This window comes from Chelonia mydas, chromosome 3 (assembly GCF_015237465.2).
Source record: "Chelonia mydas isolate rCheMyd1 chromosome 3, rCheMyd1.pri.v2, whole genome shotgun sequence".
Lineage (NCBI taxonomy): Eukaryota > Metazoa > Chordata > Testudines > Cheloniidae > Chelonia > Chelonia mydas.
The window spans coordinates 189817388-189843005 of NC_057851.1; the positions used below are offsets into that span (position 1 = coordinate 189817388).

At 41.1% G+C, this 25618-nt stretch overlaps 1 protein-coding gene across 6 annotated transcripts in view; it reads left to right on the forward strand.

Annotated features, from left to right (window-relative positions):
* Positions 1-457: 457 nt before the first annotated feature.
* Positions 458-25618, forward strand: part of KIF16B (kinesin family member 16B) — a 289704-nt gene continuing 264543 nt past the window's right edge. For 3 of the 6 annotated variants that reach the window (XM_043544003.1, XM_043544002.1, XM_037896103.2), the window contains exon 1: positions 480-734. In XM_043544003.1, the coding sequence (XP_043399938.1) occupies positions 688-734 (47 nt within the window). In that variant the 5' untranslated portion in view covers positions 480-687. Of the gene's footprint in view, positions 735-25618 lie in introns of all 6 variants that reach the window. The other 3 variants (XM_037896104.2, XM_043544001.1, XM_043544000.1) reach the window with 2 other exon arrangements.

Genomic DNA, 25618 nt, shown 5'->3' on the forward strand with positions numbered 1-25618 from the left:
GGGATTTTTTTTTTTTTAGCTGCCTGGGATGATTGTTCCACTGCAGAGCTCATCAGATCTTTAATTACAGGTGGGCCAGGTCACTCCATCATCTGGGATTAGATGCTGTGTGGGATTGATTACACAAACCCTACAGCTCTTGAGCTCATCCTTCCTGTGAGGAAAAAGAAGCAAACAACAGCTAAACCCACCATGGGGTTTAGCCCCATAGGGGCAGGAGTGTGTACCCCCAGGGGACAGGCTTGGCCAGTGACTGCACCTGCCCACCCTTCTCTGTGTGTGGGTGGGGTGGGGATCCCTCCCTGTGACTATGCTCCCCGCCTGGGCTCGAGGGGCTCGCCGCTCTGTGAGCGGGCTCCCGTTTGACGGGCACTCCCAGGCTCGCGTCCCGCCCCTGCCTGTGCTGGGAGCTCCGCAATGGGCGGGGCTCCGGCCGGCAGCCAGGCGAGGGGGAGGAGTAACGCGTCCCGCGGCGGTTTGTCCCTGCGCTGGCGCCGTACCAGTGGTGCTCGCCGCCGCTGCCCCGTGGCTGCCGTGACAACAGGGGGAGCCGGCCCGGCCGGCGCAGTGATTCGGGCGGCCCGCCCGTCGTGACGGTAGCATGCATTAGCGCCGGAGGCGGGGATGTGGCCTGTCCCCTAGCCGGCAGCCGGGAGGGCCAGCCCTGGGCCGGGGCAGGGATGCGCCATGGCTTCGGTGAAGGTGGCTGTCCGAGTCCGGCCGCTGAACCGCAGGTGAGTCCCGGGCGGAGCAGGCTCATTTCCCGCCGTAAGGGCTGAGGAGACTGTCCTACCCCCTTCCCTGGGGGCCGCGGGGCCGAGGTCCTCCCCTTTCCTGGGGGCCGACGGCGGACGGGTCCTTATTTGCCCTGGGTCAGGGCCGTCACTGTCCTTATCCTCTCCGTTACCCCTTTCTCTGGTGGCTGCTATCCCCTTACCTGCGGCCCCCCCCCGCCCCTTGGGTGCTGGTCAGGGCTGGGACTAGTCACTGGGACAGACCACACCTGTCCGGGATGGTCTAGAATGATAATACTTAGTCCTGCCATGAGTGCAGGGGACTGGACTAGATGACCTCTCGTGGTCCCTTCCAGTCCCATGATTCTGTGATTGTCCTCTCTTAATATCCACCTTCCATGGTGGCTGCTGAGTCAGGGCTGGGACAGCGTGAACGAGATTTTCAAACCATGAGGAAGTTTCAAAAAAACAAAAATCTTTCTGAAGCAGAGCAGCAATTCTCCATTCCCACAGTGTGAGACCACTGAAAGTTGCTTTAAAATGCTCTGTAAAATTCTCTTCCCCCTTCAGTTCCCAGGATAAGTCAGATTGGGTGTCAGGGCTAAATCCCACCGAAACATGAGTTACAATTGTTAGAACTATGTTGTTGTTCCCAATCTTCCAGGTTCTGTATCTGGAAGTTTTAAAAGTTTGTGGGGAAATAAACGTCTGAGCTGCCAGGACACACAATGCCTGTAAGGGCTGTGTTGGCAATAACAATTATAGATATGGTAAGAAAATCATGCCTGTGAATTTTAAATGTCTCTGATATGCAGCCAAATAATGCACTGCAAGAGCTACTTCAAAATTGATTGCCAGATGAGGTCCCCTTCTATCTCCTCTGGTGGACTGAGAAATATTTTTGCGTTGTGCGTAAAAGAGGGATTGTTTTGTCAGGATCCTTTACTGAAAGCTTTGTCTTCCAAGTCATTAGTAATTATATGTTAGTTTGATACTTTTATAATTTAAGAAAATTTGCAGCATTGTGAGAGATGAGAGATTGTTGAGCACACTTCCTTTCATCTGAATGTTAAAAGAAAGTAGAATACCACACATTATTTGTTGGGCCCATGTGGATGTTGTAAGCTGCTTTGCCTATTTTAATAAGAGGTATTTTTGCGTAGTACAAATATAACTACTCTTGGTCTGCAGTAGGGGAAGACATATAAAATTTTAGTTCAATTGCTGTTGAGAGGGCTTTTTTTTTTTCCATTTAAAAATGGAAAAAAAGTAGACAAGTATCTGGAAAGTAATATTTTGGACACTTTCAAAAAGTGACCTCAATCAGAAATCTTTATAGGTAATGACTGCTAGTTGACTGCTGAAAAAGACATTGAAAGGACACTGCCTGGACCATTTGCCATGTTGATTGTTACAAAATGTACACATCTTGAGGTAAATCCAGAAAATAAAAGCAGTTTCCCCTAGTTAACTAAACTTTCAATGTACGGAATAAATATAGTAATTTTTTTAAATGAACTAACCCAAATACTGCTTTAAAGAGAGAGACAAACACCCTCCCCTCCCCGCATATATTTATTTCAGTTGGCTCTCTTGGCAATCTTTTCATTTATTTGAATGATCTGAAGTGATGTAAATTTTTTTTTTTTTTACAAGAAAAAGATATGCTTTAAATTTATAAATTGTCAAACCAGGTGTCTGTTAACTTCCAGATTTTACCTACTTTAGATGTCTCCTTATCAATTTGCAAAATCCTTAGAAGATCTGTAAAAATTTATAAGGGCCTTGAGACCATGGGTTGAAAGGTAGGATAAAAGTGCAAAGTATTATATATTTGTATTGTGGTAGCACCTAGGAGTCCTAATCATGGACCGGGATCTCATTGTGTTATGCACCTTACAAATACATCATGGGAAGACAGGTTTCAGAGTAGCAGCCGTGTCAGTCTGTATCTGCAAAAAGAAAAGGAGGACTTGTGGCGCCTTAGAGACTAACAAATTTATTTGAGCATAAGCTTTCATGAGCTGCAGCTCACTTCATTGGATGCATTCAGTGGAAAATACAGTGGGGAGATTTATATACACAGAACGTGAAACAATGGGCGTTACCATACACACTGTAACAAGAGTGATCAGGTAAGGTGGGCTGTTATCAGCAGGAGAGCTTACAATCCAAGTACAAAACACAACAAGGGGATGCAACAGATAGACTGGGAGCACATGGAAACAATGGAGCAGTGCTGGTGTGTTGGGCAGCAGATGCTGGGATGTGTTAAGGTTCAGAGAGCAAGCAGGAAGGAGGACCAGCGAAACAGTTTACAAAGACAAGGTTAAGGATTCTTATGTACACTGCAATAAAGTGTTACAACTTGTTTACAGGAAGACAGCTGTGTGCCAGCCTAGGTTGCTAACCAGGGCAACATGACCAGCTGCTCTGGTTTCTGAGAATACTAACCATTAACTGGTTACAAATTAAGGCATTGATCATGTTGCCTGCCTGGTTGAAGCAGTCTGTCTGCTTCAACCAGGAAATTGCAGAATTGGGCCTTGAAGTTATGGTGTAGGCAAGTCCTCACTGTCAGCAAAAATACCGCCTCAAACTGTGTTCTTATCACATTTGTCAGGTTTATCCTGATTAGTATTTAGATGGGAGACTTCCTTGGAAAACCCAGGGTTCAGCAGAAAGTTGGTAGTTTATTAAAATGGCACTATTCTCTTTTGGTCAGCGTGGTTTTATGGGCTGCTGTGCTGCAGGGGGTGCTATCCTTGAGATGAAGCGTAAACCCAAGATCCTGAGACATTAATAAGAGTAGCGATATTGGCCCTGGTGCATAAACCAAATTCCAAATGGGATAATTACATTTTGTCCATATACATTTCCGTGGTATTTTTCTTTTGGATATGATATCCTTTATGTCCTTTCCTAAGCTGTTGCTATGCTCTTCACATCTGCTATGCTGCTCAAGTACATAGTCATAGATTGGTGAGGGGACTTTTTTCTTTAATTAAAAGAAACTTGTCAATGAAGACTTACTGTATCCCTGGTTTTTTTTTAAACTCTAAGAACAGTATACATAAAAAATAATAAAAAAAAGACTTTCATTAACTTGTAATTTCTTGTAGATGAAGCTTAGTACATCTGTGGTTTGTTTTAAATTTAATTATATTATGCAGCTTATTTTATTAACTATCCAGGTCATTTGTAATTAGAGCTGGCCGGGCAGTGTGTGGTTATTTAAAAATGTCTGTTAGTAAGACGTCTTCAGCAAAGCTTCAAGTGCTTTGGTTTTTGCACTAAATGCAGTTGCAAAATATGAAAATAGAGGTGAATATTGAATTATTAAAAATAAAACTAAATTGGAAGTTACTAATATTTTGTAAAATTTGTTTCAATTCTTCCTTGGATATTTGTTTTCTACATGTAGTAAACAAACTGAAGGGAAAGATAGAAATGCATGGAGGGTATGCTGCTCTGGCACATGAAGTATTCACAGTTATTGTAATTAATCAGTTTTACTTTTCATAAGATAAACAGCTTTAAAATGTTATAGTGTTGAAGGTTTCTCTCTAAAAGAAGCTTTTAAGTGACTCTAGGATTTGGTTGGCTTAACGTATGCTGTGTCAGTGTTAATACTTGAAATTTGTAGGCCATATTTGTCGGTTGTCCATTACAGAGATATGCAAATTAGTGCAACAGCACCATTAACTATATAATATGTTGTATATATGCATTTTGGAATGAGTCAAGCAGTAGGAAGGAACGTATTACTCTATTAAATATAATTTGCCATTCCATCATATAGGTGACTAACTTTAATGCACTTCCCTCCTTTCTGTGGTTTTAGGTCAGTGGCGTCTGTCTTTGATCTGTCCTGAAAAGGAACACGTTCATTTGGGAGCCACTATAGTCTGCCTCCTTCCTTCCTTCCCCCTGTGCCTCTCTAAAAATAATTCACATCCAAAAGTATATCATATGTAAAAAGGGTTTCTGACAAAACTATGATTCAGCATCTCTCCTGCTGAATAATATAATAGTAGTAGTGTGGTATGTAGAGAAGGTTTAGGAGCTAAACAAATGATCTCTTTGAAACCAAACTGCAGGTGTGAGCTCATGTGGTTACAAAACAGTTGAGTCACTTTAAGTCTCCATGGAAACCTTCATTTTTCTCTCTTGAGTATGTGTATGTAATTTTGTGGAAGTGGAGAGGACAAGTGTAGTTACTATTGTATTGTGACAGCAACCTTTAGGTCTTTGCTAAAAATAAATAAAATTCTGGCAATATGAAATAGCTTAGAAATCAATCTTTTGAGCCACAGAAGGAAAAAGTAGTTCGTTGCTTCTGAGACTAAAAATATAGTCGGAGTTCATAAGTGACTGAAGTTATCCCATTGGTTTATGGAATGGTCTTAGTTGTCACTTACCTGTATAAAGTTACCTGTGAGGTTCAGTTTCAGAAATAGTTGTTAAAACTTCAGCCTGTGAGGAGTTGATACTGAGGAACGTAGGGTATTTTTAACAAGTGACTGTCATTCCTTGGAGAGGTGCCCTGTTTGCAGTGTGCTATGCGTTAGAAGTTCTCTCAACTCTCCCTTTTATTTTTGTTGCCTGAGAAAATATCAGAGAGCTCCTTATGCTTCTCTGTTCATTGCTGGATAGCATGTTGAGAAAGTTGGACACTATTATGTGGTTTTCTGTTGACTTAGAATCAATTTCATTAAATAGGAATGTATTTTTCCTCTGTTTGGATGCTTTTACCCATTGCTGGTCAAACTTACGAAGTTACCTGACAATCTTGCATTAATATCCGTAGTGAATCTTTTAGTTCTTTAATTTTCCCTTCCCCTCTGTTTTCTCCCCCGCTCCATTATATCTAGACTTGCAATTAATAGTGAACTTGCATGCTTAAATCTTTCTGGAAAAATATATCCAAGACAAAGTAATGTCAGTACTTTAAATTTTTTTTTACTAAATTTGTGCTACAATAAATGGAATGTTTTTAACACCAACTTCTGACTTTTAACTGTTTTTTATGGCCTCACCACACAATCATCTTTGTTTATACTCAACACACCAAAAATTGTACACTGCTTCTGAATGAACCTGGTATTGGAGAGGCCTGAAACACAGATTTAAATGATCCTCACTGCTACACTTTGACGACAGTGGTACTGAAAATGTCAAGATTGGTGTACTCACTGGTGATCTGTTCTTCCATTTCAATGGACATCTTCATTCAATGACTCATCTGATGTTGAAGAATTTGAAGAAACTGCCTATTCTGTTTTTAAGATGAGCACACACCTTTTCTGTCATTACTTAATTCTTGACAATGTTTACTTTTTATTCATTTTTCCAAAGTCAATAATTTTTATGCCCTTGATCTGCGTGTGCTCTTGATATCAGCTGGAGTTGTGCAGATAGATGGAAAGCATTATATGACTCTTGGGATCCAACTAAAGTAATAATAAGGAATGGAAAAACTGAAATAAAAATTCTATTGGTTTGTAACCAACACTTAAAATAGTCATGTTGACCTCTTTTAACTTTAAAAAAAAAAAAAGTTAATAGAAGTAAACAACAGAAACTGTATTGTAGCATGTATGTGTATTACACAAGGAGAAAATATATTGAAGTAGGAAAAAAATGAGATCTTAGGATGTAATATAATAAAAGCAATGGGTGTTAAAGAAATCCACGTTGCGGAAAGCACAGTTTAACTGTTCTGGGTTCTGATACAGTTTTTGGTGCTCTGTTTGGGGCCAAATCATGTTTTAAGTGGACTGATTTATTTTTTTAACATAATTTAGCCCAAACCACATTGGTCAGATGGACAGTTACAGCTCAGTGCAGCCACAATTGTATGTTAAGCCATGCATAAACATACATCATATGTTTCTTTAAACTTGGTGGTTTGCCCATGTAGAAAGTAAATGTCAGTCCATTATACCTTTGTAGCAGCGGTTCTCAAACTGTGGTCAGGGCTGGCATTAGACTTGCTGGGGCTTTGGCCCCCCCACCTGGGGTGGTGGGGCTCGTGCAGGCTCAGGCTTCGATCCCCCCCTCCTGGGGTCATGTAGTAATTTTTGTGGTCAGAAGGGGGCCACGGTGCAATGAAGTTTGAGAACTGCTTTATAGCATAGACAGCTGCATCTTAGTTTCTGATCTAGGATGGTATGCGAACAATCACACTTATTTTTAGAAAAAAACTTCAAATATATTTACATTAAGACTATTATGAAAAAGTCAGCACCACAAACTACATGGAAAAATATTGTTTTCTCATATTAGAAGAACTAGAAGTCATAGTTAAGGCAATCACTCCACTTGAAGGCACAATGAACGGGTTCCTCCCTGTCATCGTCCTCCTCCTAAGATGTGCTAAGTTTATGTCTAGGTACTCTATAAAACTGTATGAATGATGATAACTTATTACCTACTCTATGTTCAGAATAATACCCAGTGCTTACATTTCAGTCACTTTGTTTATTGCCCCACCTTTTGGTACTTTGGATCAGCACTTGCTCAGATAATCTACTAGGATTTCTCCTTATATTTGAGCAAAACCTAGTTCCACACTTGATGCATTTAGAGCACATATCTTTTAAAAACCACTTCGGTTTAGCAGTTTTCTCAACCTAACAAATACAATACATGGGCTTTAAATAGAATTTTAAAATTTTCCCCATGCCATTATGATTTTAGAGAAGGTCAGATTTTGGGACTTTAACTTTTGAAGTATTCTTTTAAATAACAAGTATTTGGACAAATATGAACTGTGGGCGTTATGGTATCATATATATTTTTTCTTTTCAAAAGACAGAATTTGTAAGGAACAACTATTGGTCCTAAATGGAGATACCTCAACTATCTTCCTGAATTCTGAATTGATTTTTTTTTTTAGTAGATAACACATTGTTTGAATGGCCATAAATGTTTTACTATGGCAACCTGTTACTCAATAGCAATGCTACTTTTCTTTTACCCTGATTTTTCCTGTTTTCGTCATGGAATAGGCTGTAAGGCTGAGAACTACCCATGTTCTATTTTAAGAATTGGCAACAGCTAACTTTGTAAATAAGTAACAGGGGTGAGAACTCTTTCTTCTCTCTATACAATAAATTTCTGCTTCTCATCGGTTGACTTTTGAATATAAGAACATTAAAATTTCACTGAGCACCTCTTGGGGTAAAGTAGAACATGTCTTCAGTGTTCTGTTACAAGCAAAAATGACTCTTTACACTCTTAATTTTAATAACTGGTATTTATGGAACGTTGTTCATGGAACTTTGCAAACACAAGAAATTGTCCCTGGTTCAAAGAGTTTAAATCACATTCAGGTGGGCATATACCATGCCAAGGATACAGTTTTGTGTGCAAAGTTTGTAAGGAATGATGACAACATGGAGGAGATTGTTGGAAGATTACATCAAGTGAAAGGATTAAAGAGGAATTAGACTTGGCTGATTAAATTGGAAGCTGTGCTAAAGGTAAGGGACAGAATGAAAAACAGGGTAGGCTGAAAACTGGAGAAACAGCAGGTCAAAATGTCCCAGGTATTGGGACATTTTCTTGTAGTTTCCCTTTCAGGATCATAAAACAGGCTAACTGAGAGGTGATATAGACTTGTGGGACCTGCTGAGGGAGAGGCAGCCAAGCATTTTGCTGGTGCCTCTTATGGCAGATGTCCAGTACAGATATTTGGTATGGGTTGTCAGATAAAATGGATTGGAAAAGGATTTGAAGGAAAACCTCCCTTAAGGGAGCTGAGTTGGGGGGCAGGGAGTTTGGGGTTCCTGAATCCTGTACAGCAGGTCACCAATTACCCTCCTTTTTATAGCCCTCTTTCACCTGATATAAGGGGAGGATGGTGAAGTACCAGCAGTAGTGTTGTTGGGACTTGGTTGGGGTTATGTGGAAACGATTAAGGAAAGGATGATTGACCTGCACTGTTGAACTTTTTGCTGGATACTCCCAGATATTTTAGGTGAATACAGTTGCAGCTTTATTAAACCACATCCATTGCCTCTTGTCTTTCTTCTGACATGGTCGGACAATGAAAAACAATGTTAGACTGAGAACTGGAGAAACATTCCTGAGAGGCTCTAACCTGCTAAAAGAGGATGTGTTGCAACAAGTTGTCAGATAGTGGGAATGCTCACTGGACTTCATGAGAAAGAGATGCTGGTGTCAACAATTGCACAGCAGGATGGAGCTGGTGGGGGGGCACTGACTGAGGATTACCATCCTCTGGAATGGTGCATGCATTTCCCCAGTCTCTCTCATCTGACGAGCACTAAAGCTAGTAGTCTTTCATCAAACACCCCAAACTCTTTTTCTCCTCTCCCTTGGTGCTTGCTGAAGTTTTGCTGTTTAGAATGTGGGATCATGAATTTGCTATGATTTGGTCTCAGAAAAGGGCAATGCACTTTTGGCTTCCACACATGGAAGCATCGCATCAAGCTTTAAGGTTCCTTTCTATGTGGCTCCTGTGTGAGTATACCATGAATGTTGTGTTGAGTTCTGGGCACCACATTGCCTGAAAAATTTTGACCAATTGGAGGGCATAAAAGAGCAACAAAAGTGACTAAAGAGATTGATTTGAGAGAAAAGAGTGAACTAAATGTGTAGCTTTTATAAAGGCGTGTTACGACTGCCGGCAAAGATTAGAAGACTTAAGTCAACAACTATTTGAAGGGTATAATTACCAAAGAGGAAGAGCTACTAATTATTTAGTTATAGCTCCTTATCTTAGGAGCAATGGGATGAAATTAAAGGAAATTTAAACTGCATATAAATTAAAGAAATCTCCATATTAACATTTGACTGTGGAATAGTCTCCCAAGGTAAGTGTTGAAAGCTTAGTCAGTTGGAGAATCTACAGCTCTTTGATAAAATATTTGAAAACATTATGGGGAATAATCTTGCATGAGCAGGGAGGTGGACTGGAACTAGATGACCTTATAGGTAGCTTCCTATTTCTGACTTCCATATGATTCTGTGTCCTCTTGTAACATGATGTATGTACAGGTCTATGCATACCCTGCAGGACACCCCAGTACATTTCTTGCCATTTGTGTGTGTGCAAAGGGTAAGGGAGAGTCCCACAGCTAGGACTTGATCCAACTTTCATTTAAGTTAATGGCAAAACTCCTATTGGTTTGAATAGAACATGATGGCGCCCCTAATGCTAATAGGCTAAATTTTGTGTTCCTTTAATTGAATGATTAGACTGGCAGTTAAGCTTGCATCCAATATGTAAGTACAGGATGCCTCTGTTTACACATGCTTGTTTTCCTGAGCTTTTCAATTTTTTTTAATGCTAATGCCTCATATTTTTCAAGCATTATAATGGATTATCTCAATTACTGCCCTGTTTTCACCATTCTCCTACGTAGCATTAAAGAACAAAATACTTTCAGTGCCATTGTGGCTGGAGCATAATGGCAATATGGGAATGTGTGGTGCAAACTTAGTTAGGTTTCTGTTTTTAGAATTCTTAATTTATGCAGGCTAAACTGTTTAAAACATTTTGCATACTGAATATTCAAACTGTGTGTTTTTTATAGTGGCTTATATTAAAAACATAAGCATTTATTTTAGTAATTTTTTTTTATCAAACACACTTTTGAGGCTCCTGCGTGTCTTACGTAAATAAAATTATGAATTACAAAATAAACTGAAACCTCCACCCCTCGCTGCGAACTCCCTGCAACCATCCCAGGAAAAGATAGCGAATCATAAGGTTGTAGCTTCCGTGATGAACTAGAGAGTAAGAGAGAGAATCTGTCACAACTGAGATTTGATTTGAAATGAACACTGATTTTGCGACTTAGACCATAATTTTTAAAATAAATAGTTAAAAAGTTGTTACAGTTGTGACAGTTAATACAACTACACTCCTTGAACTGGTATCTCTGAAGTCTGAGTATTTGAAATGAATGAGTTATAGGTAGGGCCAGCTGTCTGAGTGAGTTCTCGTGTTTATAGTGTTCAGATACAAAATACAGAGGTACCATAGCTATTGAGAGTATATTCTTAAATTGAGAGATGCTCCAGAAATAGTGAAGCTCTGAAAGACTGAGCAAAAGAGGGCAATTGCTAGTTGGCTAAAGTTATCATTCAATGTATGTATCCTAGTAATACCCAGAGGTTTTGATCAACAGCTTTATGAAGACATGGTCTTTGTCCCCAAAGAGTTTATAATCTAAAATCACAAGTGACATAGGAAGGGTGCAGTAGGAGGGGACACATTAATAATTTTTATATAGACATATTTACATTTTCAAATGTTTAAATTATTTTTACTTATTAAAAATGTATAAGTGCCTAATAACCCCATCTGCTCTTCAAGCCAGACTTGTACGTATCACAGCTGAGGAGAGGTGGGAAGAAATATGTGGTCTTGTAGGTCATTTCAGGGAGAGTGGTCAGTCTTGAAGAAGACACTGTTCAAGTTTTAGTTGTTTGTTTACAAATTATCTTCTAACTTAATATAAAACCCAGTACAAGTCAGAGTAAACTATAGAGGTTGGAGACCAACATGAGTTTAATCAACGTGGGAGCTACCCAGTTTTCTGCACTGAGGGTCTCATATACAATTACTAGTACTTAACTTGTGTCCAAGTGGCATATAGCGCAGATTATGGCTTCAGAGCCCAGGTGCAGAATCTTGAGGCCAGAGTTGCTGAACAGAGACCTAGTTATTTTTCGAGGTGGCATATAAGGACAGCGTAGAACAAATCCATCTCAGAACTGGCTTCTCTGATCTCGAGTTGAGAAAGCTTTTCTTATCTTGGGGGAAAAAAACCAAGCATATGAAGGAAGAGTATCTCGTCATTTCAGAGGTGAAGTAGAATGCCTGACAATGGAAGAGGATTCTAACATAATAGGAATTACTGAAACATGATGAAAATTAATGAGATAATGTAATATTGGGTTATAAACTATGCAGGAAGGACTGACTAGGTCAGAAGTGGGCAAACTACGGCCCGCGGGCCACATCCAATCCGCGGGACCCTCCTGCCCGGCCCCTGAGCTCCTGACCAGGGAGGCTCGCCCCTGGCCCCTCCCATGCTGTTCCCCCTTGCTCCGCTGGCGCAGTGGTCTGGGCGGTGGGGCTGCAAGCTCCTGGGGCAGTGCAGCTGCGGAGCCCGACCTGACCCGGTGCTTTGTGCTGCACGGTGCATGGCTGGCTCCAGCTGGGCAGCGCGGTTGCCTGTCCTGGTGCAGCCGCGCCGCCAGCCACCAGTGCTCCAGGCAGCGTGGTAAGGGAGAGGGGAAGGGGGGTTGGATAGAGGGCAGGGGAGTTCGGGGGGTGGTCAGGCTGCGGGGGTGTGGATAGGGGTCGGGGCGGTCAGAGGGTGGGGAACAGGCGGGTTGAATGGGGGCAAGGGTTCTGGGGGCGGTCAGGGGACAGGGAGAAGGGGCGGTTGGATGGGGCAGGGGTCCCGGGGGGGCAGTCAGGAAGGAGAGAGGTTGGATGGGGCGGTTGGGGGCAGTTAGGGGTGGGGAGTGCGGGGGTGGTCAGGGGACAGAAAGCAGGGAGGTGAGAATGGATGGGGCAGGAGTCCTGGGGGGGGGGTGAGAAGCAGGGGGGACCGGATAGGGGGCGGGGGCTGGGCCACGCCTGGCTGTTTGGGGAGGCATAGCCTGGCTGTTTGGGGAGGCATACAATTTCTGAAACCCGATGTGGCCCTCAGGCCAAAAAGTTTGCCCGCCCCTGGACTAGGTCATAGAGATAGGGATCATGGAATCTTTTAGTTTTACAAATAAAATGTTAATGACTTGTGAATCTGTTCGGATATGGATAGAAATCATAAGTCATAAAAATACAAATATAGGCTGAGGTATGCTACTAGTCTCCTGATTAGGAGAAGAATATTGAATACATAATGTTGAAGGACTTCAAAGAGACAGTTCAGTCTAATAATACAGTCCTAATGAGTGACTTCAGCTACTTGCATGCAAACTGGTCAGATGTCACAGTTGGATACCTTTAATTGTCTTGTTCTTGTAACACCTAGGGCAGGTCTGCAATTAAAATGCTGCATCAGCGCAGCTGCACTGATTCACTTGTGCTGCTGTATCACATAAGTGAACACACTCCTATGCTGACAGAAGAGCTCCTCCTGTTGGCGTAGTTAATCCATCTCTGCGGGAGGCGGTAGCTGTGTTGATGGGAGAAGCGCTCTACCGTTGATATAGCGCTGTCTATACTGGGGGTTAGGTTGGTATAACTACATTGCTCATGGGTGTGGATTTTTCACATGGCTGATTGATGTAGTTATACCGATATAAGTCTGTAGGGTAGGCCTGGCCCTAGTTCTAAGTGCCAGAGGAAAAGCTGTACTTGACGAAGTCCAAAGTGATGCGGAGAAGTGGTTCAAGAAGTAACTGTAGTTGAGCCACTAATATCTATCTTAAGTTCAACCGTGGAGGAGTGCTGAATAAAAATCTAGCAGTGTGATATTAAATTTTACAAAGGAGAATTTAAAAAATGGTGAAGAAGCTAGTTAAAAAGTCATTAAGTTTGAAGGTACAGAAACTGAACTCTTTAGACTCAACATGGAGGATACTTAAGCAACCATAACAGTCTCACATATAGGGGGTTTGTCTATTTTTCTTCCCCTTGCCTTTTTTTGTGGATGTTTTCTTCTACTCTCACCTCCCAAAAAAGACATCGTCAACAAAAAAAGCAAGAAGGTAAGGGGAAGAAAAACAGACAGCCCCCCTATATATTGATGACAATGTTAAATGGCAGGATTCAAGAGCTTTTTTTGAGCCCAATATATCCTTCAGAAATGGAAATCCAACCCTTGTGAAGCCAGAAGGTAGGAGCCTAACCGGTCGCTGGAAAATACAAGAAGAAAATTAGGAGAGATAAGAGGGGATTTGAGGAGCAAATAGACAACACGCAACAATAAATTATTTAAGTTTACTGTAAGGAAGAAGCCACCCACAAGAGAATTGTGTGTCTGGTGACCTACCAAAGAGTAAAGATTGCTGCTGAGGAACATAAGGACGTTTCAAGGAAGCTAAATTATTTTTTTTGAGCCAAGCTTCACCAAAAGAATGTTGGGGAGATCATCTTTATTTCCTGAAAAAGAGTAGAACTATCAAAAGAGGATGTCCTGGAACAAATTGATAACTTAAGAGCAATAAGTCATTGGGACTGGATAGTATTTATGCATGAGTTCTGGAAGAACGGAAAAATGAAGTTGCTAAACTGCAAACAAAAATATGAAATCTCATTAAAATCGGTTCATTCTGCAAAATCTTGGCTGTTTATCCCATATTGCTTCAACAAGGTCTTGAGGAAATGCACATAAACTGACACAGCAGCATGTAAAGCAATGCTTTCTAGGATATCTGACACCACAGAGAGCTGTAAGAAAGGAGACCTGGGTAAACCATTTACACACGCATGATTTGAGATTCCATCTTTGGAGAGTAAAAATAACTGAGGAACATCAAGACAAACGTGTCTCATCCCAGACAGTTTACTGCTTGAAGGCTGACATAGTTACTAACCAAACATAGTCCATGGCATATGTGGATACAACTCATTTTTAGAGCCAGCTGTCGTTAATTGTTCACAGATTTGATTAAAATTTGGTATAGACAGGGCCTTAATAATCTCCCCATTTTATTTGGCTGGGTTGGTTTATACTTACCCCAATCTCATGAAATCTGTCGTGTGCTGGTGACATCAAGGGTTGGTCAGACAGGGCTAATAAGTGTAATTAATATTTAAATAATTGGGGACTCTTTCATTTTTATAGTGCTTCTTCAGCTTCAAGTAATTAAGTCTGTTAGACTTCCACTCTATGCAAGCCAGACAAGCAGTTGTCCTGTTAGAAGTACACATTTTTAAAATCAGGTGCATAATTTAATATAGTGACAGTTTTTCACTCATTAATAGTTCATAATGACTTGTGAAACGTCTAGGCATCATTTGACATGTGATAGCACAAGGACACTGCACGCTAATTTTCTAGAAAAGGCTTAATGTAAATTCAGAGTGCTCCCTTTCAGTATTGTTGACCAGCCTTCATCACTGAATTTGATCCACTGGTTAGATTATTAGCTTCTTTGGCCTGGGCTGGGTACTGATTGGAAGTGCGGCATCTGAAACAAGTGCTTTGTCGGTAAAATGAATAGAGTCCTCCTTCATTAACTTTTTGAGAAAACTTATATGTGAACTGAAACAACTGAAACTCTTCTGACAGTAAAAACAATTTCAGTAAAATGTTGTGAATTTCATTAGAAGATTAAAAGAATCCTTCTCCTAACTTCCTTTAGGAGAAGTGTTTGATACTCATCAAGAGCTTGGTCCTGCACCATTCAAGGCTATAGCAGTTTTTCCATTAATTTGAATGAGAGCAGGATTAAATTCCCAAATAACAAATCTTTACTGATTTTGTGATGCCAAGAAGGAGTGATTACACAGCTGGTAGCCGCTTTCCTGTGGTCTGCTATGTCTTGTGATGTGCTGTATTTCTAACCCACTGTGCTGTAAAAACATCCTTTTTAGCGTCCTACTGAGAACTGGAGATATACAGGGCAAACAGCTCTTACAGAGTGGCACCTTGGAGTAAAGGTATGTATTATTGGCTGGGGAATCTGTGATCACTAGATGTCCTCTAAGCAAGGCAACTCTTGACATTTTTTGGCATTCAAGGTAACTTTCTTATATGATTTTAAAAGTTAATAACTTCAGCACTAGTTGCAGATCAGTTTTGGGATTCTTTGTCTAATATCCCAAAGTTCACAGATTAAAAATAGTCTTTATGAAAGTATTTGTAAGTATGGGTGTGGCAGCACACTTATACAAGAAAACAGCATTTCTGTGTTGATGTGTTATACCATGTTAGAGGAATCAAAACTCTGCTTCAGTTTTCAGAAACTGTATTGTCTGACACTTACAGGATGTCGTGTAGGTGTGGGTTAAAATTTTCGAAAGTGCATAAGTCACTTTAGAAAATGAGCCTTTGAGCCAAAGTCACTTACGCACTTTTGAAATATTCTACCTGTTATAAGCTATGTAAAGAAATTTGGTCTCGTCTGGCAATAAAACCTAGTGGTATGGTTTCAGAATTACTTCAATTACACCTCCCAGTTTCAGGTTATCATAACTTTCTGAAATGTTTCTGGGCTGAAACATTCTCTTTAGTGTGAACCCAAATGTGAATTTTCTGTTGAAAACTCGAGGAAATCTTTTTGGCCATCACAGCTGGATGTTGTTGGGGAAAAAAAAAATCTAATTACACCTTTAATGTCATGGCAGCAGCAAAAAAATTAAGCCTGAAATGTACTTAATAGCCTTCACTGGGCATTAAATCCTGGTAGTAGTCCTTAATGAAGAGTTGTGCCTATGTGTAGTTTGGGCACGGCACAGCACTCCTTTTAAATTATGGCATAGTTTTGTTCAGTTTTTTGCTTCAGTAAGCAATGGGTTGCCTCTTACTTCTCCCCCATTCCATCTTGTATCAATACTGCGCCCAATCCAATATTAGAAGCATTAGTACATAGCACAAATGGTTTGTTGCAATCAGGGCTGACTAAAACAGGCTCTTTAGACAAAGCATCTTTTATATTCTGGAAGACTTTCTCACAGGCCTTTGTCCATACCAACCTGTCTAGTTTCCCTTTTTTTGTAAGGTCTGTTATGGGGGCCACAGTGTCACTAAACCCCTTTACAGACCCATGATAATCGTTGGCCAGACCAATAAAGAGTTGGACGTGCTTCTTTGTTCTAGGGGCAGGTCAACTCCTAATGACCTCTACTTTTAAGGGGACAGAGTAGCGGATCAACCCACTGCCCATCCTGTGCCCTAGGTAAGATACTTCTGCAGCCCCTGTTTTGCATTTGGAGACCTTGACAGTGAGGTTAGCTTCTCTCACTATTAACCTTTGTAATATACCATGTGGGAGTTGCAGTGTTCTTGCAGGGAGCTACTGAAAATAGCCAAGTCGTCTATATAGGCTCTGGCAAATGTTTGTAACCCCTACAGCACCTCATTGATAAACCCCATAAAGATTGTGCCTGAATTTTTTAATCCAAAAGGCATAACTTTACATTCATAAAATTCAGATTATACTATATACACAGATTTTTTCCAGAGCATCAGCATCTAAGGCAATTTGCCAGTACCCACGAGTCAAATCCAGTATGCTTATAAATTGTGCACCCTCCAATCAGTCCTGAAAGTCCTCTCTTTGGAGTGTGGGGTAAGGATCAGGCTGGGTGATTACATTTAGTTTCCTATAATCCACACACAATCTCATGCTTTCGTCCGTCTTAGAAACCATCACAATAGATGTCCAAGGGCTTTTTGACTTAGTGATTACCATTTCCAGGATGCTTTCAACCTCTTCTTGAATCTGCTTCTGCATTTCCCCTTTAGCCCAGGATGCTCTGCTAGTAGCTGGGTGGAGCACCGTGGTTTGAATGGAGCGTACAGTCTTGTTTGTTAAACCTGGCTGGTTGGAAAATACCTGTTTGTGGTGCTTTAAAAGGGCCAGCATTCCCGGCTTTCGGATTGGATTTAAACTCTCCCCAAACTCAATGCTTTCCAATGGAGTTTCTTCTTTACAGTTGAGTCTTATCTTACGCGGGGGTTAAGTTCTAAAGTCAGCATGTAAGGTGAAAATAGCATATGGTCAAAATGACCCTTGAAAATCCCTTAAATTATCCATAAAGTACAGTATATTGTACATGGTTTTGTGTATACAACCCTATACAGTAGTATGTATAATGTATACAGTAATGTACAGTATATAATAGAGTACATATGCAAAATATAATTTTACAGTACTGTATTTTTAATTACATAAAAGAGAGAGAGAGATTGGCGCTGTACACACTGCGATGATTAGTCTTCCTCTTCCCCTGACAACGCTATTGGGGGGTCGTCAGGGCTTGATGTCGATCCAGGAGACAGAGGTGACGGAGAGCTTGGGTGGTGGAGAGTGAGTCGTAGACGAAGTGGTTGGCTCTGGTTCAGCTCGAGAAGTTGATTGCGTAGGCTCATCTGCTGCTGGTTGTTTTTCCTTGAAAAACCTGGTGATCGGCAACTGTCGCTGTTGTCTCTTGAGCTGCTCACACTTTTCTGGATATGGTCTCAAATTGTCTGTAATACTACATGTGATTTTGAGGCTTCGTTCCATAGAGGGATCTTATTCAGAAATTAAATCATTCAAGTGTTTCGCTGTTTGGAACACTTCAGCAAATTTATGAAGATTCCAACTTGCTGGCTCTTCCTGTTCGTTGTCATCATTTTCGTCTTCTGTAGACAATTTTATCAGTTCCTCTAACTCTTCATTAGTCAATGCTTCTCTATGGCTCTCAATTAATTCTTCAATTTCTTCCTCAACGATGTCGACGAAGCCGTCACTACCCACTTGTCTGGCCACCTGAACAATGCGTTTCCCTTCTTTGTCAATGGTCGGGAAACCCTTAAAATCATTCACACATTCTTTCCATAGGCTTTGCCAACATGCGATTGACTGTTTCAGGCTTGATTGCATCCATTGGCTGTTTAATATAAGTGATGCAATTGGCAATGTTGAAGGACTTCCAACACTCTATCACATTAAGATTGGGATCAGCGTCCATAGCGCTACGTATTCGTAAGACGTAAGCCTTGTATACGTGGCCTTGAAACAGCGAATCATGCCTTGGTCGAAAGGTTGGAGGATGGAGGTGGTATTGGGGGGGGGGGAGAGAAGGATGACTTCAATGTCATTATGCACAAACCGGAGTGCCGCAGGGTGGCCAGGAGCATTGTCTACGATCAGCAACACTTTAAAGTCAAGTCCTTTCTCTTTGAGGTACCTCTTGACCTCCGGAATGAAACACTTGTGGAACCAATCCAGAAATAATGCTGCTGTCACCCAAGCCTTTTTATTTGATTTCCAGAACACAGGCAGGAGACTTTTGTTCTTGCCTTTTAGTGCACAGGGATTTGCAGCCCTGTAGAGCAAGCCCGGCTTTATTAAATGCCCAGCCGCATTGCCACAAAACAACACAGTCACACGGTCTTTAGCTGCTTTGAAGCCAGGGGCTTGTCTTTCTGATTTCGAAATGTAAGTGCGGTTGGGCATTTTTTTCCAGAAGAGCCCAGTCTCGTCAGCATTAAAAACTTGTTCCGGAAGATAGCCCTTTTCTTCTATGATTTTCTTTTATTGTTTGGGGTAGGCTTTTGCTGCCTCTTCATTGGCAGATGCAGCTTCACCAGTAGTCTGCACATTTTTGAGGTTGAAGCGGTTCCTAAAACTGTTAAGCCAACCTTGGCTGGCTTAGAATTCCTTCTCAGAAGGCTGTCCCTCTTTGGCGGGAGGTTTGAACAGCATGTAGAGGCGAAGAGCCTTTTCTTGCAACGTGTTGCCATTGATAGGCACATGTTTACGGTTCGTGTCTTCCAGCCATAAGTTTAATGCCTTTTCAGTCTTCACTAAAGTCCTATCACGCACCTGGCTCATCACCTTAGCAGTTATTGGAGTACTTGATGCCACAGCTTGACGAATTTCTCTCTCTCGAATCTTGATGGCACGGATGCTAGATTCATTGCTGCCATATTTATGTGCCACATTGGAGACCGACATACCATCTCTCAATAAGTCCAACACAGTCAGTTTTTCCTCCAGCATTGGAACAGATCACTGTTTCTTTGGCTGAGCACTAGATGAAGTAGTTGGCTTGCGTTTTTAGGGGCCATGTTGTACGAAAAATACGTCTCTTTGAACACTAGAATCACACTCCGCGCGGTGAGATGCTCACACTATGAGAGGCACGCGGGAACTGAGACTGACTGAGGGGACAGCAGATTCACGTCTCCCATCTCACGTTCTTTCCAGGGCATACACTCATTGAGTGGAATGGTGGGTGGACTCGCCTGCACTATTTATCTGTTGTTTTTCTTTCTTTTTGCCTAGCGCGTATAGTTGAATTCGCATAAGTTAAATGTGCGTATGATGTGACTCCACTGTACTCTTTGACTGAATCAATTAAAAGGAAGGGAGAGTGTTTCCTAATCAGCACAACAGACCATATTTACTGCCATTTCCCTTTTATGAAAGCTTTTAACTTATTGACTGCACAGTTTTGCACAGCTCCCCTGCCATGGGGCTTTCTTACATTATATGTGTGACCAGTTTTTGGGGATTGCCTGTCCTGTTTCTTGTAGTCTGCCCTGAGAGTGGCATTCTCTGTGGATTTACAACTGAAAGGAGTATTCTGAACTATGGACTGAGGACCTTCCAATGGAGTACCTTTGGAAGATACCAGAGAGACTTTTTTCAGAGTAACAGCCGTGTTAGTCTGTATTCGCAAAAAGAAAAGGAGTACTTGTGGCACCTTAGAGACTAACCAATTCATTTGAGCATAAGCTTTCGTGAGCTACAGCTCACTTCATCGGATGCATACTGTGGAAACTGCAGAAGACATTATATACACAGAGACCATGAAACAATACCTCCTCCCACCTCACTCTCCTGCTGGTAATAGCTTATCCAAAGTGACCACTCTCCTTACAATGTGTATGAAAATCAAGGTGGGCCATTTCCAGCACAAATCCAGGTTTTCTCACCCCCCCCCCCCCACCCCCATACACACACAAACTCACTCTCCTGCTGGTAATAGCTCATCCAAAGTGACCACTCTCCCTACAATGTGCATGATAATCAAGGTGGGCCATTTCCAGCACAAATCCAGGTTTTCTCACCCCCCCCACCCCCATACACACACAGACTCACTCTCCTGCTGGTAATAGCTCATCCAAACTGACCACTCTCCTTACAATGTGCATGATAATCAAGGTGGGCCATTTCCAGGATAAATCCAAGTTTAACCAGAACTTGGTTAAACTTGGATTTATCCTGGAAATGGCCCACCTTGATTATCATGCACATTGTAGGGAGAGTGGTCACTTTGGATGAGCTATTACCAGCAGGAGAGTGAGTTTGGGGGGGGGGGGGCGCGGAGGGTGAGAAAACCTGGATTTGTGCTGGAAATGGTCCAACTTGATTATCATACACATTGTAAGGAGAGTGATCGCTTTTTAGATAAGCTTTTACAGCAGGAGAGTGAGGTGGGAGGAGGTATTGTTTCATGGTCTCTGTGTATATAATGTCTTCTGCAGTTTCCACAGTATGCATCCGATGAAGTGAGCTGTAGCTCACGAAAGCTTATGCTCAAATAAATTGGTTAGTCTCGAAGAGAGACTTTTGCAAGTCAGCAGTCTATTCTATCACTGCTACAAACCTTTGCAATCATTTGTATGTATATGATCTATTAACCATTTATAACTCTTATTTTCTTCTATTAATAAATTTTCAGTTAGTTTACTAAGGATTGGCTGACCGCGTGATATTTGGGTAAGATCTGAGATAGAAATTGAGCTGGGGATAAGTATCTGTCTGATCCTTTGAGATTAGTAGAACTTCACATATAATGAATTGGGTTTTCAGTAACCTCTCACTCTATTATACCTGGTTGCCTAGATAGGAGCCAAGGGCTGGTGTGCCTAAAGGGGACTGTTTGGCTTCTTGTTAACCCGTGTGGTACTACAGAAGCTTTCTTTATACTGGTTTGGTGACTCTAATTATAGAATAAACCACCCGTTTTTGGGGATTGCTGCCATGTTTGTTGTAGTCTGCTCAGAGTGTGGCATTCTCAGTGTGGCCCATCCCAGGCACCCAATCACAATATGTGACTTCACTGACTCTCTTTCAGTCACCTCAAAAGGTCCTTTCCAATAGTCCTGCATTTTGCTTTTCCTTACTGGTATCAGCACCAGATTACCAATATAAAAAGATCTTACTTCAGTCTGCCTATCATCTAAGTTTTCTGAGTTTCCATTAAATCTTTCCACAAGCCTGTTAGTTTCTGGATGGTAGAGTGCGGCTATGGTGCTTTACTCCACACAATTCCCATAACTTTTTAAAAACAGTCATGAAATTTGAACCACAGTCTGTCAGGATTTCTCTGGGAAAATATACTCTGCTAAAAGTTGTAAACTGGCCATTATTTCAGCTTCAATATTAGACAAGGCAGTGACTTCAGGATACCTGGTGGCAAAAATCCACCACAACAAGTATATTTCCCTCCACCCCCACCCCCCCCCCCCCGGAAAGTTGAGTAAGAGGCCTCACAATATCTGCAGACACTCTGGCAAATGCCTCTTTAATAATAGGCAAAGGTTGCAAAGGTGCCTTAAAGTATGTCCCTGTAAGTCTTTTATGTTTCTGACGTATGTCATAACTTTTTCAATGATCTTTCACTGTCTGAAATATATGAGGCCAATAGAAGCTTTGCTTCAGCCTGTCACAGGTCTTTTCACTCCCATATGTCCCACGAATGGGCCATAATGGGCTATCTGGAGCAAATCTCTCCTATATCCTTCAGGCACAGCTATTTGCTTGCAAACCTTACCAGGTTTCAGAGTAGCAGCCGTGTTAGTCTGTATTTGCAAAAAGAACAGGAGGACTTGTGGCATCTTAGAGACTAACAAATTTATCTGAGCATAAGCTTTCGTGAGATACAGCTCACTTCACTGAATGCATCCGATGAAGTGAGCTGTAGCTCACAAAAGCTTATGCTCAAATAAATTTGTTAGTCTTTAAGGTTCCAAACCTTACCAGGACACTTGTTCTCTAAATAATAAACTGTGTAGTGTAGACAAGCCCTTACTAAAGCTTTATTAGCTAAGAAAAATAAATGAGTTATTGAGAGGTTAAAAGAGACAAAATACACTAACAGGTGATTCCAAGTTTGTAAGTCCAATACGATAACAGAGATGTAGTAATCTGCTAGTTTTTCATAAATCTCTCGGGGTTACCTAGAATAGCTCTGGGGATCTCTGTCCAGTCGCTCAGTATTCCAGCCTGTCCGAATCCATCAGTCCAGAGATACAGGGATTACTCCCTGGATCCATTCTTACAGCTGTATCTTCCCCAGAAAGTGATCTGGCAAGTGTTTCCATCACAGCATGGGCTTCTCCTCTGTTGACTAAACACCATCTAAAACAATGACCCATACTTTGAAGTTAGCATCCTTCTTCATTTACAGTTCCAAGGCTCCAATCCCATTTGATGGGTAAGTGTAATGTAAACACAATGTGATAGCCAGAAACAATCCTTCGTTAGTTTTCATGAAGCTTTACACATTAAGTAAAATCTCATCCTAATACTAACACACCTTTTATTTAGGATCAGGATGGATGAAAATCAATGATGTTTTTTTTTTTAATTGGATTTTTTTTATTTAAATTGGATTTTTTTGATAAAATGCTTTTTGAGGAAAAAATCTATCTAAAGATAGTTTTAATTAAGATACATTATATCTCAAAGATATCTCCTCATGGAATAGGGATTATAAATTCTAATTCTATAGTATGAGACAACATATTCATGTAGTGTTTAAGAAAAGTTTTGTAAATGAGTTCCAATAGTTCATGGATTAGGGACCCAATTTCATGGGATACCAGGGACTTCTGTATAGATTATTTAGGTTAATCTTTCTATCTATCCAATGGGACTCAGTGCTCAGTCTAGAAGATACCATCAGAGATGCTTAGTTTTGCAGTTCTCAAACTGGATTTGTGACTCCAGAGATAACATGTTTGTTTACAGCAAAAATGTTTTTAAATAAATAAATAAATATACAGAAGTGAGAAATAACAGACCTCAACCCTATTGTCCCTCTGCAAATTTGTGTACAGAGTCAATCCCTTATCTCTTTCTAAACATGCAAAGTTTCAAAAAGTTCAATGAATAGAAGATTGTTGGGGGCGGAATAGATCTGGACAAGGAGAAGAAGTCTATTGTGCCTGCTTTGAGCAGGGGGTTGGACTAGATGATCTCCTGAGGTTCCTTCCAACTCTGATAGTCTATGAGAGAAGCGAGGGACATATGCTTGTTTTGTTAAAATATTATGTTTGCTGTTGAAAAGAAAAATTCAGAATACTTAACGTTGTTGTTTTAGTGAAATAAAACAATTTAAATGTCTGGTGATGTTCTCCTCCTAATACAGGATGGCAAGAAAATCCTCCAAATATTAATGATTAGCCTGTTTCATTCGAGATAATCCAGCTCCCACTGACTTCATAAATATCTGCTTCAATTACCTTTGGTAAATGAAATAACCAAACACTCATTCCTTTTTCTGATATAGCTGTAAAATTAATCTGAAAAGTTTTCAAAATAAATCACTGTTTAAAAGTGTATAGTGTGTACCTTCTAAAAATGAAACCGACATCTATCTCTGAGTTGTGAAGAATATGTATTAAGGTTATAACAACCAACAAGAATGCACTCTTACCTAGAAAACCATGATTAAATAGAGTCTTCCTGACTAGTGGTTTAAATCGTATCCACCCTTTTTAGGATTGTCTAATTAGAGGGTATACACAATGTAATTATGTGTAATGTGATAGCAGACAACAAAATACAGAAGGTGAAAACAATACAATCATCATTCCTTTTGATCTGTTCTAACAAGTGAATTGGCTTGAACACATTGTGACCTTTTAGCATTTCTTTGATATTGACATACAAGTGAATTTCCCTATTGCTCTAGCCTGAGCTGGCAACCTGCTGGACAGCACCAACAGGGCACCAAGTGGTACCTCAGTCTGTGAAAACTTAGGGTATATCAACACGGCAGAGAAAAACCCACTTGTCTAGTTGCTGTGTAGAGATACCCTTAAGGTCTCCCCTTCTCCTTACAGGCAGCTACCAGCCATGTACTGAGTCTCATTTACCTCTGGAAGCTGATCGTTGTAGCCTTTATCCATAAGGGATGCAAGTTGCAACAAAGTAAACATCCTTATGTATCGTCTAATGTGAAAATTCTTATTCCTTTCTGCCTAAACTGTGCTTTCACAATGCAGTGATGCAGAGAAGGTGAAAACCCTCTGCGCACTCTCCTAATTTGTCCCAACAGGGAAAAAATTGCTTTCTGATTCCTCAAACAGGTGATCAGTCAGATGCAAGCAACCTGGGACCACAGCTCAACATACCTAAATCATGGTATGGAACAGATTTCAGAGTAGCAGCCGTGTTAGTCTGTATTCGTAAAAAGAAAAGGAGTATTTGTGGCACCTTAGAGACTAACAAATTTATTAGAGCATAAGCTTTCATGAGCTACAGCTCACTTCATCAGATGAGGGCTGCTGGACACCTGGGAAGGCTTTAAATTGACTGAGAGTTAATTGTCTTCCTCGCCCTAGCAGGCCAGTGGCAGTGGTGAAGACCCTTCCCTTTCTTAAAGCACAATTCCACATGCACTTTGAAGCACGAGGAGGGGCTAAGCTGCAGCATGTTCAAGCACTTCCACTCTGCCTCTCTCCAGGAATTGGCCATCTCCCCTTTGGTCCAACCCAAGTTGTCATCTTCCCTATCCTCTCATGTTAAGAGAGGAGTGACATTAGGAGGCTTTAGAGCAGCCTATACCTTATTTCTCGGCCTGAGAGGACCCAGCTGCTATTTTTTTTCCTCTCTTACTCTCACGCAGAGAGAGAGAGAGACTGCAGATGTGTGACACACCTGCAGCAGAATCTTCCTGAACTACCTATGACAGTGGCTCTCAACCTTTCCAGATACTGTACCCTTTCAGGAGTCAGATTTGTCTTGTGTACCCCCAAGTTTCACTTCACTTAAAAACTACTGACTTATTTTTGTGTCTGATTTTGTTGTATCTCTGGTTGAGAACCTCTGGCCTAAACATCAGGGCCGTGAGAAAACGAGTGGAGAAAAAAGTTGTGGATACTCTTCTTTTTTTCAAACAATTTTCTCTTCAAACTGTGCATTCTAGGCTTTCATCTCTAGCAGGCTAAAATTGCACATTTTAAAAGAGGATTAGAAAATATTACATATAGAATACA